Genomic DNA, 14,345 nt, shown 5'->3' on the forward strand with positions numbered 1-14,345 from the left:
TTTTCCTCAAATATTCTCAGTAATACCACAGTTATTACACATCATCACAGTGACATGACATAACAATCACCTGTAAATACTCAGCAGTGTGGCTCAGTATATGTTAGGAACATCAGGCCAGTTTCTGGGTTTCCACACCACTCAGCACTGAGCCACCAAATCCCAGATTACATTCAAATCCACAGCCTACCTGGAAGAATGACTGCTTGTTGTGACTGTTATAATCTAATTACTACTCTACTCTCAGTCCTGGTACAGCTGTATAGCAGGAAGAGATGATTTTGTAAATATTACTGTGAGCAGGTCTATTGAATTTAAGATAATATTTAAGTGTGAGTGATTTAAGCTTAACTGCTTAGGTCTGTTGTAAGAACATTTCAGTCAGAAAGAGGCAAGAACATAATTACACACCGCAAGGTATCATTACAGCAGCCTCAAAATCAGGAAATGTTTTTTTTTTTATCCATTCTCATCTCAGCACCAGACTTTATTTATGCAGTGCCTTCAAAAGTTGTTCTTCCATGTTTCTGTTTTTATGCTGTCATTTGTCACAACCCCAAACACCAATGTACTATTTATTATATCATAGACAAACACAAAGTACTGCAGAAGTAGAAAAAAAGGATGCTATGGTTCAGAATAGAATAGAATAGAATAACAATTATTTGCCTCACAAAGGGAAAGTTAAGATAAGATAAAATAAGATAAAATAATCCTTTATTAGTCCTATAACTAACACAACAGAAAATGAACATAATAGCAGAAGTGAAAAAACAACACAATAAAAATCAAAACAGTGTAGAAAAATACCATACAAATTAAACTAAAAATGTAAATACAAAAACATCAATATTTATAAAGAAATACAGATATTGATGGACAACATAGGGGATATACTGCAGGAGTACTAAACAGTAATTACTATGCTACATTGTTTTAATAAAAACAAAAATAATTCTTTATTAATCCCACAAGTGGGGAATTTCAGCTGTCACGGCATAAGTGGACATAATAAAATGAAAGTAACAGAAGTTAAAAACAACAGAATAAAAACAAAACAGAGTATAAAAACACCATACAAGCTAAACTAAAAATATAAATAAGAAAATATCAATACATATATGCAAAAAAATAAAATAAAAAAATACAGCAGCTGTTGGACAACACAGTGAAAATATAGAATGAGTACTAAACAGTGCTATGCAACTTTGTTTTAATAAAAATCACAAATTAACAGCGACATACGCAACTCAGCCGTAGAAGATATATATATTAGTAAGTATAGAGTTTAATATTTAAAAAAAAAAATACAAAAATGATCATTTAGTACAGTGGCGTGAAGAATGTCTTGAGGTTCTAACGAGACTTGAGTGAATGACATCTTTTCATCGCTAGAGGTCCCCAGAGAGTCGCCCCGCCACGCGGACCTTTCCCAAAACATCCCCCTGCTACGTCATCAGCCCATCAGCCCCCTCCTGCCTCGTGCCGCCCCGGGTTCTGTTGGGTTATCAGTGGGACAGATCCCGCGGTATTTTGTAGCTCATATAAAAGCTGTCAAGATTCGGGTTGAGTTTTGTCCTGTGTCAGGTTGCTGTTTGACTCCGTGGACGCCGGTGTTTGGCTCCGTGACCGCTGTCACGGCCGTGCTGTCCCCGGCTGATCGCGCTCTTTGTGACGCTCTGAAGTGAATGGTGAGTAGCTTTATTGTGGGTTAGCTTGTAGCATCACTGCTGGGTTCATGCCAGCCTCGGGTCACTGATGGACCGAGCTGACACCTGATGGAAAAGTCTCATGACCTGTTTTAGCAAAGCTTGCGAGTCGTTCACATAGTTGACGTAAAAATGACGATTTTCTTTCTGTTTGTTTTTGTTAATTGTCTGTATTTTTATTGAAACATCGTAGGAGGGGTTTCCGGATGTTTGCCTCCTATATCCACGTCTTGTTAAGGATGTGCTATAGCAACTTTTAACAATTGCCACGAAAGCAATATAAATTTCATTCATTTGTTACGTCATTGATCACGTGGTAAAGCCAACCTGTTGAGGAAACCTTCAGATTATTTATTTTTCTGTTTTCTCGTGAAATAAATTATATGGGACTCCAACTGTGCAAAAAACAAGCAAACATTTGACCATACATGTGAAGTAACATTTGTGTATGCCTGTCCAACACCCAACAGTGGTGAAACATATTTTACCTTTAGGATGGTTTTAAGCGTCTAATTTATTTATAAAGTCAGACAATATTGTCTTCAGTGCGGCTATAAGAAATGGTGTTCCTCAATGCTGCAGTATTTGACTAATACTATGGCTGTGATTTAACTTTTTTACAATTTATTACACGATTATTCAGCATCTATACAAGTTTTTGTGTCAGTTTAAGTATATAGTTGGTGCTGATTGTTTCTTTCTCATTTCGTATTGTGGTGGGTATGGTTATTTTACACCAAGCTTTTTCAGGCTTACATCTGGTACCAATTAGGCATCAAATTTTACCCTCCAAGTTTCATTTGCTCTTTGACAACCTATTAAATAAACACATTTTCCTTAATCAGCTCCTAGTTTCCAATAAAACATGTGCTTATATTACTTGAATAAACATTACCTCCCGGAAAAATACATTGCCATTAATTGGTGTTGGCTAATGTCATTTTTCGGCACATCAGTATCAGTCCAATGTGGTCATTTAGTCACAGTGTTAAGTAGTAGGACAACATTATTTAATAGCAGTTATTGGCCACGACATCAATATTTATGTCAGAAATTGATATTGGCAGACATTTTCATAGTTATTTTGGTTTGATCAGAGGTTCTGATGCGTTTTTTTGTTGTTCATAAAAGGGGCCCAAATGCAGATCAGAATTACAAACTCTGGAAAACAGCTGTAACACATAGTTATCAGAATATTTAGGCATTTTTATTATGTTTATTTTCAATTTGTAGTTACACTTTCGTATGTCATGCATGTAAACACATCACTTTTTAAATATTTAAGTATTTCTAATGGTTAGTCTCTCAGGCCTCATGTGTATTTCAGTTTAATAATGTATTTTGGAGACTATACACTTTGTGTTATTCCTTATTTTTGTTTATTTTAATTCCTTATCAGGCAAATGACTCTTATGAAATACGACTTATAAGTTTCCCTTATTGAACCAACATAAATCAAAGCTTTCTCCTGATGGTGGATGTTATTTATCATGGTCATATAACCACATTTCATGAGAAAGTGACTTTAAAATTGCTGCTTGTCAAAGCTAATGTACCACAATATGCTAAAACCTCCAACTTTCATCTGTTTTGCAGCTGTGTGGAATCATGCTCATAACTTTTAGCAGACATATCCACTGACAGAGATGCTACTGTGTTTAATAAAAATCTCTCACCTAATCCTGATCTCCGACCGTGATTGTGAAACACCAGGTGCAACAATGGACTTAAGTTCATGATTAAATCTGTTTCTGAGCTGCAGCAATTAGTTGATGAAAGAAAAGTAATTGGTAACAGCGAACAAAGCAGAATAATTAAAGCTTCAAACTCAGCTACTCTTTCTGTGCCTACACTGTATTCTTTACCACAACAATGATTTGCATACATTTGTTAATACGCAGTAGATTTATTTGTCATAAAATAAAATAAAAATACTTGAAAGGATTAAGAAACAAGTTTTAACACAGCGAAGATGATTACGCGTCGTTGAATCATCTGGAAGCATGATTGTAAATCCTGGTTATGTGCGCTCTTTGACAGCTTCTTGCTTGCCTTCTGTCTGTTTGCAGGGAAACGGGTAAACAATGACAGCAGCACTGAGCTATGACACAAACTGAGTGCAGCTCGAGTCCTGATGCTACGCCTCCAGGCTGCAGTACATGTCAAAACTGAGCTTAGCTTTATCTGTCATTTTCAGTCAGGCTTTTCTTCATTCCACTGCTCTCACTTTCAACTGTCCTTATTTAGAGCAACGCTCGCTGTTTACCTGCACGCACTGACTTCCAGTCAATGCCTTTGAAACTCGCTGAACTTGAAACCTCCTGCGCTTGAAGCGAGTGTTTTATGAGAAATTATCTCTGCTCATTCCAAAGTATGGGAAAGTTGGGATTTATTTTCATCTGGCAGGCAGTGCTGCTGGAACAGTTTGTGTTTGTGTAGGAAAATATTGAGTCACAGCTGCCCAGCTGTGACAACCAGTGTCCCTCTGAGGCAGCAAAGCCTTAGCAACAAACGCAAGAGTCGTAGAGAAAAGCAGATTCAGAGAGGATTAAGACATGTATTATGTTTGAACACAATGCAACAAGAGTTGTATGCGCCTTATTTATTTTTTACAGCCTGGACTTCCTCATAGCTCTAATATTATGATCTGTTTTCTCAGACAAAATAATTAGTCAGAAGGAGTCATTTTAATTTTATGAAACAGATTTGTTTAGTTTTTTACTCATTCAACAATAAGTGAGATCTTTGTAGAAAATGAATCTAATCACTGTAAATTTAAAACATATGAAGGGTGTCAAAGGTCTGCTTTATTTCAAAATAAAAGCATGCATTTCCCTAATATTTGAACATTGTCTATTATAATCAACTAGAATTAGTTATTTTACTACCTTTAATGAATGGATGTGCCCAAATCTTTATTTTAGTAAACGTCTTTGGATGTTTGTGGTCTGACTTTAAATAAGAGCAAAATAAGGAAGAAATATTGCTAATAAAATAATTTTGTATTGTATGGAACTTTTTTTTGAAAAGGACTACAAATGGCCCAAGTGCCACACGTTTGACCCCCGACTCTAGAAGTTTTGAGTCTAACAAATTCTAGTAGATGAAATAAAGTTTATTTGGGCATTTCATGTATGGGATGATGTTCTGTTGTTTTTATCAAAATGTTCTGGTGTTGATTTATTGATGGTGTCAGGCCCAGACGGACAGAGATGAGCTGGGCTGAGGAGGACTGGACGGTGGGCCTCTCTGGGAGGGTCCTGCAGAAGGTGAAGGAGCTGCAGGTGTTTAAGGAGCGACTGTCCAGAGAGAACAAGCAGAAGCAGCTGCAGCTGGACAACATTCATACCAGCCTTGAAAAACAAACAGCGAAGGTAAACACAGACGCGCTTTGTGAATAGCTCTCGGTTTCAGGCTACAAGAGAATCAGTAAGACTAGTGACTTATTAGTAAAGTCATAAATGCTACTGTCAGCATTAGCTGTGTGCTTTTAAACAGGAATATTTTAACCTTTCATTCTCGCGATGTTAATTTGTGTTTTACTAAAATACAATGTGCCGTATCCTCTTTACACTTCATAACCTTTAAACTCCATGAAATCCCTCCTGCTCTTCTTTTCCTCCTGCTTTCTTCCAAGTATGAGGCGGTCCGTGGGGAGCTGCAGTTTGTTCAGAGAGATCTGCAAAGCGTTCGGGAGGAGGCCGAGGCGGCCGTGACCGCCAGAGAGCGCCTCACCCAGGAACTTCACACCAAGCAGGCCCAGGTCTGCTCTCTGGAGGGGCAGCTCGACGCGGCTCGTAACCAGAACAACCACCTCAGCCAAGAAATCAAGAGGTCAGCAGGAGTCAGCTATGAAGACACAACTGCTATGCCACTGATGTTCAGCTTTTCTGCCACCATGTTGTTTTATGCAATCATTAAGCGCAATAGAGTTATGTACATATTATTAAGTATGTTTTAATTTCCAAATTAAAACATAAATTTAGTTTCTAAATCAAACATTTCATTTGCTAGGATGTCTCCAAACTGCATGCAGTTTCTTGCTAAATGTTTTCAAATTTTGTCTCACTGCAAATATAAATATCAATGTATTCCAATGGGATTTCAACATGGTAGCTAGACCTGTCACAATAACAATTTTATTAGGTGATAAATTGTCCCAGATAAATAATAATTGTTTTGAGACTGTTGTCAAGTAATATTTTGATAGTGGCAAGTTTGCCCTCTCAAAAATGAACAAATCTTCATTTCAATCGATCATTTAATGCTGGAACTGGAAGATATTTTAAATATCTGAAATAAAACATGACCACCAAAAACAATAAATGAAACATGAATTATAAAGACTCTGCAAACAAAATTGCCCTCTAAAAACTATTATTCATCAGAATGAAATTTTTTTAGCTCATTTTAATTTAATGAATTGCTTATTGTGACAGACTTAGTGGTAACTCAGTATATATTTGTCGAGAGGGCAGCGTTTCTTCCAATTTACAATCTGGGAAGATTCAATTGCATTGAATCTTTTCTCTCGGTTGATGCATTGTAGAAATGCCTTTTGCTACTTTACCGCTGCACATGCAGTGTTTGATCTCGTCGGATTGTATCATTTTTCCATTTATTTGCTGTGCTCCCTTGCTTGTTGCAAACTGTAACTGGACTGGATGGTTTGTTCCAACAGTGGCATTCCTCTTTTCATCCTTTTATGTTTTCCCATTGACAGATTTTTTCTTATTGGCCCTTATTAGTCATTTTTTCTTCCACTTCATTGTTTCACGAATTGCCTTTAAAACACTCTGTCATTTGTGGTCGTAATGTGACACAATGTAATGCTTTAAAGCCTTTTGCAAAGGCCTGGACGTATGTTTCAAATTACGCTGCTGAGTCAACACTGGTTTTGTTCTGACTCCATTAGTTTCCTGCATCAGGATCACATTTGTTATCAGAGGTTTTTCTGTTTTCCTGCCCTCTGTTTCACCATCGGTCGTCTCTCTGTGGCAGGTTGGAAGCTGAGCTGGAAAAGCTGCAGAACAGTAGCCGGCGCACAGACACCACTCTGTTTTCCACACCCTGCTGGACTACATCCTCTCCCTGGGAGCACAATGGTACAGTGTCTGAATTTATGACTCCTTTGTTTGTTCTCTTTAGCAGATCCTGTCTTATCCTTTCTTTAAATTAATTCCCCATGTATAATTTAGCTAATTAAACAGTAAAACCACAGAGATTATAAATAAAGTCCTTCGGCTCTGCAGCTTTCCCAGCCTATCGCTCCCTGGGGGCTGCTGTGTTTATCTTTCCGCTGTTTGGATATTCGCAGCTGTTGTTCATGTTCAGCTTTGTCGATACGTTTGAGGCTCTGACTTCAGTCGCCATGTTGTGTTTCTGCCCTGCAGGGAGCAGACAGGAAGACAGACCCGGGCAGCGGGACGAAGGACGGAGCGGGGGGCATCACATCAGAGTAAGTACCAGCTTATTCTTCCACTGAGCTGTCTTCAAATCCTAAACTCCTGTGTAGTTTGAGAGGATTTAGCTCCTTTCATGCCAGAGAAACAGAACTAACATCCGTCTTTGTTCTTCCACTCTATCCTCAACTTACAGACTTAGTTTTATTCCACCTAAATGGACCACATGGATTTGTCTGCAATTAATGTTTGACCTGCTTTTGCCGTTTAAACACATTAGTAAACATTTCACTCCCTCTGAGGAGCAGGTAACGAGACCTTCCTTTATTAGGAAGAAATTATTTTTTTCTATTTACCATTTTGGCCTTTTATATTGAAACAGAGAAGTTAATTTAGAGAAAAAGATTATATGTGAATGTTATTTTTTATTAAAAATTCTTAACAAAATGTTCCCCTTTTTATCAGTCAAGTTTGATTGTTTAGAAAAAAACATATTGACAAGACCAAATCTAACATAAATGTAAAGAAATTGATTTGATTTGTTTAAACAGGTTTTTAAAAACAAGAAAACAAGCAATCAGTACCACAGAGAAAACATGCGCATACACAACCAAGAACAAAATAATTCAACACTACTTTTCTGTTTCAAAAGGAGTAGGAAGAAGTGAACACTTATTTAATCAGCTGCTTGCATTAAAAATACAGAAAATGCAAAACATTTCTGAGTTTTATAATAAAAAAGGAAGTGGGTTTTAAGGATTTGGCATGTAAACACTGGAAAACTGCATTTTTAAGTCAAATTTTGCTGCAGCGATCAGTTTCTCTTTTTCTCTTGAAGACCTTTTTTTTAAGTCACATTTTAGTGCATATTAAACAAACATTACAGACTAACAAACTGAGGTACTGATCTTCAAAACAACCATTTAGATAAGCAAAGAGACCAAACAACAACATAAAAGAATGACAAACAAAAATACAAATACCAATTTAGCTATGGGGCATTCACCATTAAGAAATAAATCTGATTTTTGAGCTAAAGTTCATCAGATTCCCCTCACCAGCTGTTTCTTGGTGGATTTCTCTTGAAAAGTGTTTGAACAACAGATATAAACTAGATTGCTAAAAACGTTTACTCACCAGCCTGCTTTCCACAGGTTGGTGTTCATGGGTATCTATTTTCAGAAGTGCATTTGTAAGGTCACTGATGTTGGATGAAAAGTCCTGGCTCTCAGTCTTTTCTCTAATTCATCCTGTTTGTATTCTGCCAGGTTAGAGTCTGGACTCTGTGCAGGCCAGCCAAGTTCTTCCGCTCCAAACTTACTGCATTTATATTTTTATAAGCCTTGTTGGTCTGGAACAGGAGAAACATGTGTCTAAACTTTTTTTTGTAGAATGAGACAAATGTGGAATATCACATCTTGATTTTTATGTTTTTTCTGACATTATCTAATAACTGTGACCTTTGTGTGCAAAATAAATCAGCTTAGCGATGCACTTTAAAAGACGTATGTTCTTAGTTAAACTGGAAAAACTTTAATTCTGCGTCTTCAATCTTTCTTTGCAGCAGCGGCTCCAGTTTTCAGAAGCGTCCGCAGCTTCGCTGCCTCGACAGCAGCACAAGAGCACACCGCTCCGCCATCCATCTGACCAGTCGGATGTCTTTTCCACGCCCTCGGCGGTGTTTCCATGGGAACGAGACGACTCTGGACCTGCATCCAGAAGACGACCTGCGTCTTCTCCTCAGGCGCCGAGTCCTGAGGTCCTGAATCAAGGCCGACTGGACCGGAGTTCTGAAGAAAGGGTCCACAAGACGGAAACAGACAGTAAGTAAGATTGTTTGTTGACTTCATTCAAATGCATCCTGCTCAGATTGCAGTATTTATCCCAAAGATTAAAAGTAACCTGGATTACTGCAAAGATTATGCTCAGCATGATCATGCTTTTATCCACTTATCCATTTACATTTTCTAATCCTGAACTTCCAGACAGAGTGAATCAGATTTGGATTAGATGTTGAGTTTTATCTTAACACATCAGTTTATGTTCTGCTTAAATTAGCCAATATGCCTAATAGGTGCTCCGCATAACCCCACCAAAAGTTGTTACGTAAGAGTTTGTGTAGCAATCTCTGCCTCAGCCAGACATTCCTATCCCTGCTCTAAAAGCAGCTTCATTGAAGTCTTGCAACACTTCATGATGTAAGACGTTCCTTAGTTTCAGCTGCAAAGTGTTTGTGTTTGTTCAGAGGAAGAAGAGACAGATAAACGTGAAGCTATGAAGGGGCATCAGGAGCAGCGTTTTTACTCTGCTTCCCTCCACTTACACTAGTTATTGTAGAAAATTCATTACAGAGAATCAGAGTAGACTTTCATTAATCATTACAGCTTTCTATGACATGAGATAATGAATATCTTGTATTACACAAAATCAAAAAATAGATTGCAGCAAATTACAGAAATACATTTTTAGTTAACAAAGTAAAATGTTTTTTACCTTGTGGACTGACTTGGTTAATTCTTCTTTTGACAGTAACCCCAGCTGTGTGTTTGTTATTGAACCAGTCTGTATGGATTGACCCCGTTTATGAAGAGCCCACAGTGTTCTGCTGCTTTGTTTTTGAGCTACTGACTCCATAAATCCAGGATAAATCCAGGTCTTTCTGCTCAAAAAAATAGAAATTACAAATATATATATTTTTATTTTCTAGTTTTTCCAGTCATCTGTTATGTTTGGTTGTCCTTCATTCATCCTTTTAAGACAGTAATATTTCTGAGCAGATCCATATTTCCTCACACTTCGTCTTGCGGTTAATGGCATAAAACCTAAACAAGTTTTAATACAATGAGTTGATGTTGTAAAATCTGACCTAATATAGCTGAGACTTTCTCCAACCAGCTAAAGATTACATTAGCATGGAAAATGCAGCACTTGGATAACGTTAGCCAACAATTATTGCTCTCTGAACTGTCTTTTGCAATATGAATATTGGACATATTTTGACGCTGATATTCTCATATTCTTGTCTCTGTCTGGTCCGTCTACCCATTTATTCAAATTGCAGTCGCTCCTTGAGTTTTTAATTTTGGTATTTATAATGTGAAAACTGGTGAAAAACTGAAAACTTTCCTAAAGTGAGTCTAAAGATGAGCTTATTGGCATAGATCAAACTTTTGATGAATTAAATTGCTTAAATCTGCACTTCACTGGTTGCCACAGGTAAAATGCTATTTTTATCAGAACTATCAGACCTTAACGATGGGATCTGTGTTTGGTCGACCCACCAGTATCTTCGTCAGAGCTGCAGAGTCGTCTCTCGGCTCTGGAGGTCCAGCTGTCTGAGAAGGTCGGGAATCTGAAGACGGTCCAGAATGAAATGGGGCTGATGAAGAAGGAGCTCGCTGCTAAAGAGCTGGACCTGCAAAAAACCCAGGAGGAGCTCAGCAAGGCGCACACACGGGCGGCTCAGGACAAAGAAAGGGTAAAAGCACGAGCCTCACCGCTACTACAAAACCTGCTGGACCATAAATTGTCCCAGAAGTGTTTGCGATAAATGGAAATATTATCACTTTGAGACCGTTTTCAAAGTTATAATGGCATAATAATTCAAGTCAAAGTGCAATGAACTTTAATTTCTAATGAACATTTAGCATTGGAACTGGAAGAGATTTCAAATATCCAAGATAAGTAAACAAAACAACTTAAACAACAAATAAAATTTGTACTGAATGTTCTGTAAACAAAATTATCCTTCAAAAGGAGCGTAGCTGAGACCAGTCCACCCGACTGAAGCCTTTTGTCATCCAGTCTTTGGCAGAAAGAGAGAGAAAAACAAACGCTCATGAAATGGAAAAAAAATTTGAAGAAAAACATCTATACAATCTTTTTTTATTTTATTTCAGGCATCAGAAGCCGAGCACAAGCTGAAACAGCTTCAAGAGGAGCTCAAGTGCCAGAGGCAGAATGCAGAGAGCAGTCGGCTGCAGCACCAGCAGCGCACCAAGGAGCTGGAGAAAGTGCATCAGAAGGTCAGTCCGACGCCTGCAGGAGAGGCGGAAAGCAGTTGGATCTCTCTGCTCTCTGCTTCAGACTGTGGCGTTCGTGTTCTGGCTGCAGGACTTGGCGGAGCTGCAGAAGGAGAGGCAGTGTGAGGAGAAGCAGCACCAGCAGGAGGTGAATAAGCTGAACCAGGAGCTGCAGCAGGCCAGGTCGCTCCACAACGCCCTGCAGGCCCAGGCTGACAAGGTGAAGGCAAACATGCAGCACAGAATGAAACGCATCCACAACACGCGGCCGTCCTCTGAAATAACACAGCCACGTTTGATAAAATAAAGTCCGCATCAACAGTGGAAACGGCAGAGCAGCATGAGGCTCTGCTTCATCAAGCTGTCTTGTTTTATCAGCCATTTCCCCCCTTTACCTTCTTTAGCCGACCTTCTCTTCTTCCCCCTTTAACTTGTGCAATTGTTTGTATTTATTTGTTCTGAGGATCAATAAATGTAACTTTTTCTTCTCCCAAACTTTCTTCTTTTCTTTGTTTCCTGCCTTTCTCTCTTTCGCTGTCTGGCTTTTTGTACTTCTATCCCCCACATCCTGCTCCCACTCTGCTCCGTCCTCCTCTTCTCTCCTCTCGGTTTGTCCCGGTGGAAAACGTTAAGCAGCAAAGGTAACAACTGTGACTGTGACCCATGACCTTTAAAAGCTCGCCTAATAGAGACAGGACGCAATGTGAGGAGTATGTTCATAGGATTTGTTTGCAGCAAGATCAGTTTAGACAGATGATCTGCTAACACAAGATTTGTTAGTCAAGTTAAAAAGTAGAATAAATTCAGTCGTTTTTAAAGTAGGTGTCGACTGTTTGGGCTACAATTTTCACACAAAATCAGCAGCAGTTGAAGTGTGATGAATGGTGTTATAGTGAGTAGATCACACTTGCTGCATTTGACAGTTTGTTTGCACATGCTTGGAGTTTGACCCATAACAAAACCCATCAGAGTCTGCGTCATATTATAGTATCTGAATTCAAGATTAAAATTAGTCTTTGTGCACCGAGCCGGCTGGTTTGCTTTAGCCTGCAGAGCTTTGCAAACATTTGCATTAATAATACAAGAGTCAAATGTCCGTGATTCCTCTGATATCTGATTCATCTTAATGATTCATTTAAAGTAGAGTCGAGTTGTTGTAGAAAAAGTCCCTGCTGCTGCAGTCAGTAGAAATTAGGAAATGTAGTTTCACTCCCTATTAGGCCAACACTAAATAATAGTCGCTGTAAAGTCGTGAAATTATTTTTTTCAGCAGTAACACTCAGTCTCTGTCACGCTCTACTGCTATTTCTTATTTAATTAGCTCTTTACTACACATGTTGAAATGTTCTACATGGCAACAACAAAGCATGAAACAAGAATAACAAACATAATTTAGTGCAAAACTAACAATATTGAGATTACTGAAGGAAGTGTGTTTGTGGACAGTGGATTAGTTCCCATTTATTTCTTTATATTCTTCTTTACGGGAGTCAGATTATCTTATTATTTCTTCATATAACTTGCCAAGTTGTTTTGTCCATTTGCTATGTATTTATTTGCAAATAAATACATTTGCAAGTACATTTTGAGTGTTTTTTAATACCTTGATAAATATCTTTGGATGATTTAAAGCATCTCCATTTTAAAAAGTTGACAAAGCTGAATAAGTGAAGGACGAAAAAGGAAGTCATAAATCATGAATCTATTTAAAGCGGAGGAAGATTGCCTCAAAGGGAAGTTTTGAAGAAGCAGGAAAGAATCCGTCGTTCTAAGAGCTGCATCATCGGTCTTAGTCTGTTTTTTTAAGCTCATAACTCTTTACAGCAGCTTCTTGTTGTGATCAAACTTGTTATTTATACTTTGTAAATTCAGTTAAACACGTTGGGACATTTCGACTGGCTGCAAGTAATCTAATACCTAAAGCTCAAATTCATTTTTAATTTAAATTTTTTGTTAAGTTGCCCGTTATGACTTGACTCTAAACATATTTATCCGTTGACCTTAAGAGCCTTTTTAGGCCTGAATGATGAAAATAAGCTGGAAGTGCTGTTGGTCAAAGCTCTGTTCAGACTTTAAGATGCTCTGGCTCAAGGCTTTTCCACAGCACTATGATGCACACCTAGAATTATAAAATTGTTTCTGTGTGTAAAAAAGCAGGAAGCTGCATAAAACCTTACACTAGAGCTGCTGACGTCTCCTGCAGAGCTTCAGTGACCAACATATGTAGGAGTTTAATTATGAAGGTCAAGGAAAAGGATTTATTTGCTTCAACACTTGTCGCATATATAAAACTGAAAAGTGTGGTGTGTATTTGCTGCCCTGAGTCAGCACTTTGTAGAAACAGGTTTTATGTTGATGGATTTGCACGTCTGCAGACATTTTTACTCATTATTATTAGCAAAATCACTCAATTTCAGTTGGATTGAATGGAGAGCATCTTTACACATTAATTTTCACAGATTCTTAGTTTGAACTTTGACTAGGCTGTTCTACCAGATGAATATGCTTTAATGTAAGCCATCCTAATGTAGCTTTGGCTGCTTCTCTGCAGTGCTTATGCATTCCCTCTGCAGTTTCTTGTTTTTGTCTGTCACATAATTTTCTAATAAAATACATTAAAGTTTCTGTCTACTCAAAAGGAATGAATACTTTCGTAGTAAGTCTTAGTTTCTTCAAACTGTAACGCTGACTTATGTTTATTATCACTGCTTTCTGTTTCCTTCTCTCATCTTGACGAATGCACCCAACACAAGAGTCTTTTGTTTTTTTAAAGTTAATTTCAATCTTTATTTTCTTTCATAAATAAATCACCAAGTCTTTAAACTGCGGTCCATATTTCTACCAGCTAACGCCTCATTTGTTTTCGCCACCAGCTGACTCTGCAGAAGCAGGCGTTGGACAAAGAGCTGGACTCTCTGAAGGAGAAGCTGAAGTGGACAGAGGAGCAGCTGAAGGAGAGCCAGAAGAAAGAGACTCAGACACAAGCCAAGCTGACGGTAACACACACACAGACACACACAGATGTGGTCCAAAGTCTTGTTTTTCTGCATCTGCACAGCTCAGTTATTCATTACCTAGGTGTTGAGTTTAGCGAGGAAGACATACATTTTTAAACAGCGTGCTGCATGTCAGCCGGATCACTGGGCTGAAGATGAAACATGAATAAATTATAAGAGAGCTCTGTCTTCTTCTGTCTCCATGTGGATAAATAT

At 38.2% G+C, this 14,345-nt stretch overlaps 1 protein-coding gene across 3 annotated transcripts in view; it reads left to right on the forward strand.

Annotated features, from left to right (window-relative positions):
• The first annotated feature begins 1,482 nt into the window (after positions 1 to 1,482).
• The window catches only part of LOC106950528 (centromere protein F), a 28,584-nt gene continuing 15,721 nt past the window's right edge, over positions 1,483 to 14,345 (forward strand). For 2 of the 3 annotated variants that reach the window (XM_015037452.1, XM_015037451.1), the window contains exons 1-10: positions 1,484 to 1,691; positions 4,906 to 5,083; positions 5,347 to 5,543; positions 6,711 to 6,814; positions 7,103 to 7,167; positions 8,676 to 8,934; positions 10,396 to 10,589; positions 11,011 to 11,136; positions 11,225 to 11,353; positions 14,007 to 14,129. In XM_015037452.1, the coding sequence (XP_014892938.1) occupies positions 4,922 to 5,083; positions 5,347 to 5,543; positions 6,711 to 6,814; positions 7,103 to 7,167; positions 8,676 to 8,934; positions 10,396 to 10,589; positions 11,011 to 11,136; positions 11,225 to 11,353; positions 14,007 to 14,129 (1,359 nt within the window). In that variant the 5' untranslated portion in view covers positions 1,484 to 1,691; positions 4,906 to 4,921. Of the gene's footprint in view, positions 1,692 to 4,905; positions 5,084 to 5,346; positions 5,544 to 6,710; positions 6,815 to 7,102; positions 7,168 to 8,675; positions 8,935 to 10,395; positions 10,590 to 11,010; positions 11,137 to 11,224; positions 11,354 to 14,006; positions 14,130 to 14,345 lie in introns of all 3 variants that reach the window. The other variant, XM_015037453.1, reaches the window with a different exon arrangement.

Source organism: Poecilia latipinna, unplaced genomic scaffold (assembly GCF_001443285.1).
Source record: "Poecilia latipinna isolate Pla-1442-1.1 unplaced genomic scaffold, P_latipinna-1.0 Scaffold405, whole genome shotgun sequence".
NCBI lineage: Eukaryota > Metazoa > Chordata > Actinopteri > Cyprinodontiformes > Poeciliidae > Poecilia > Poecilia latipinna.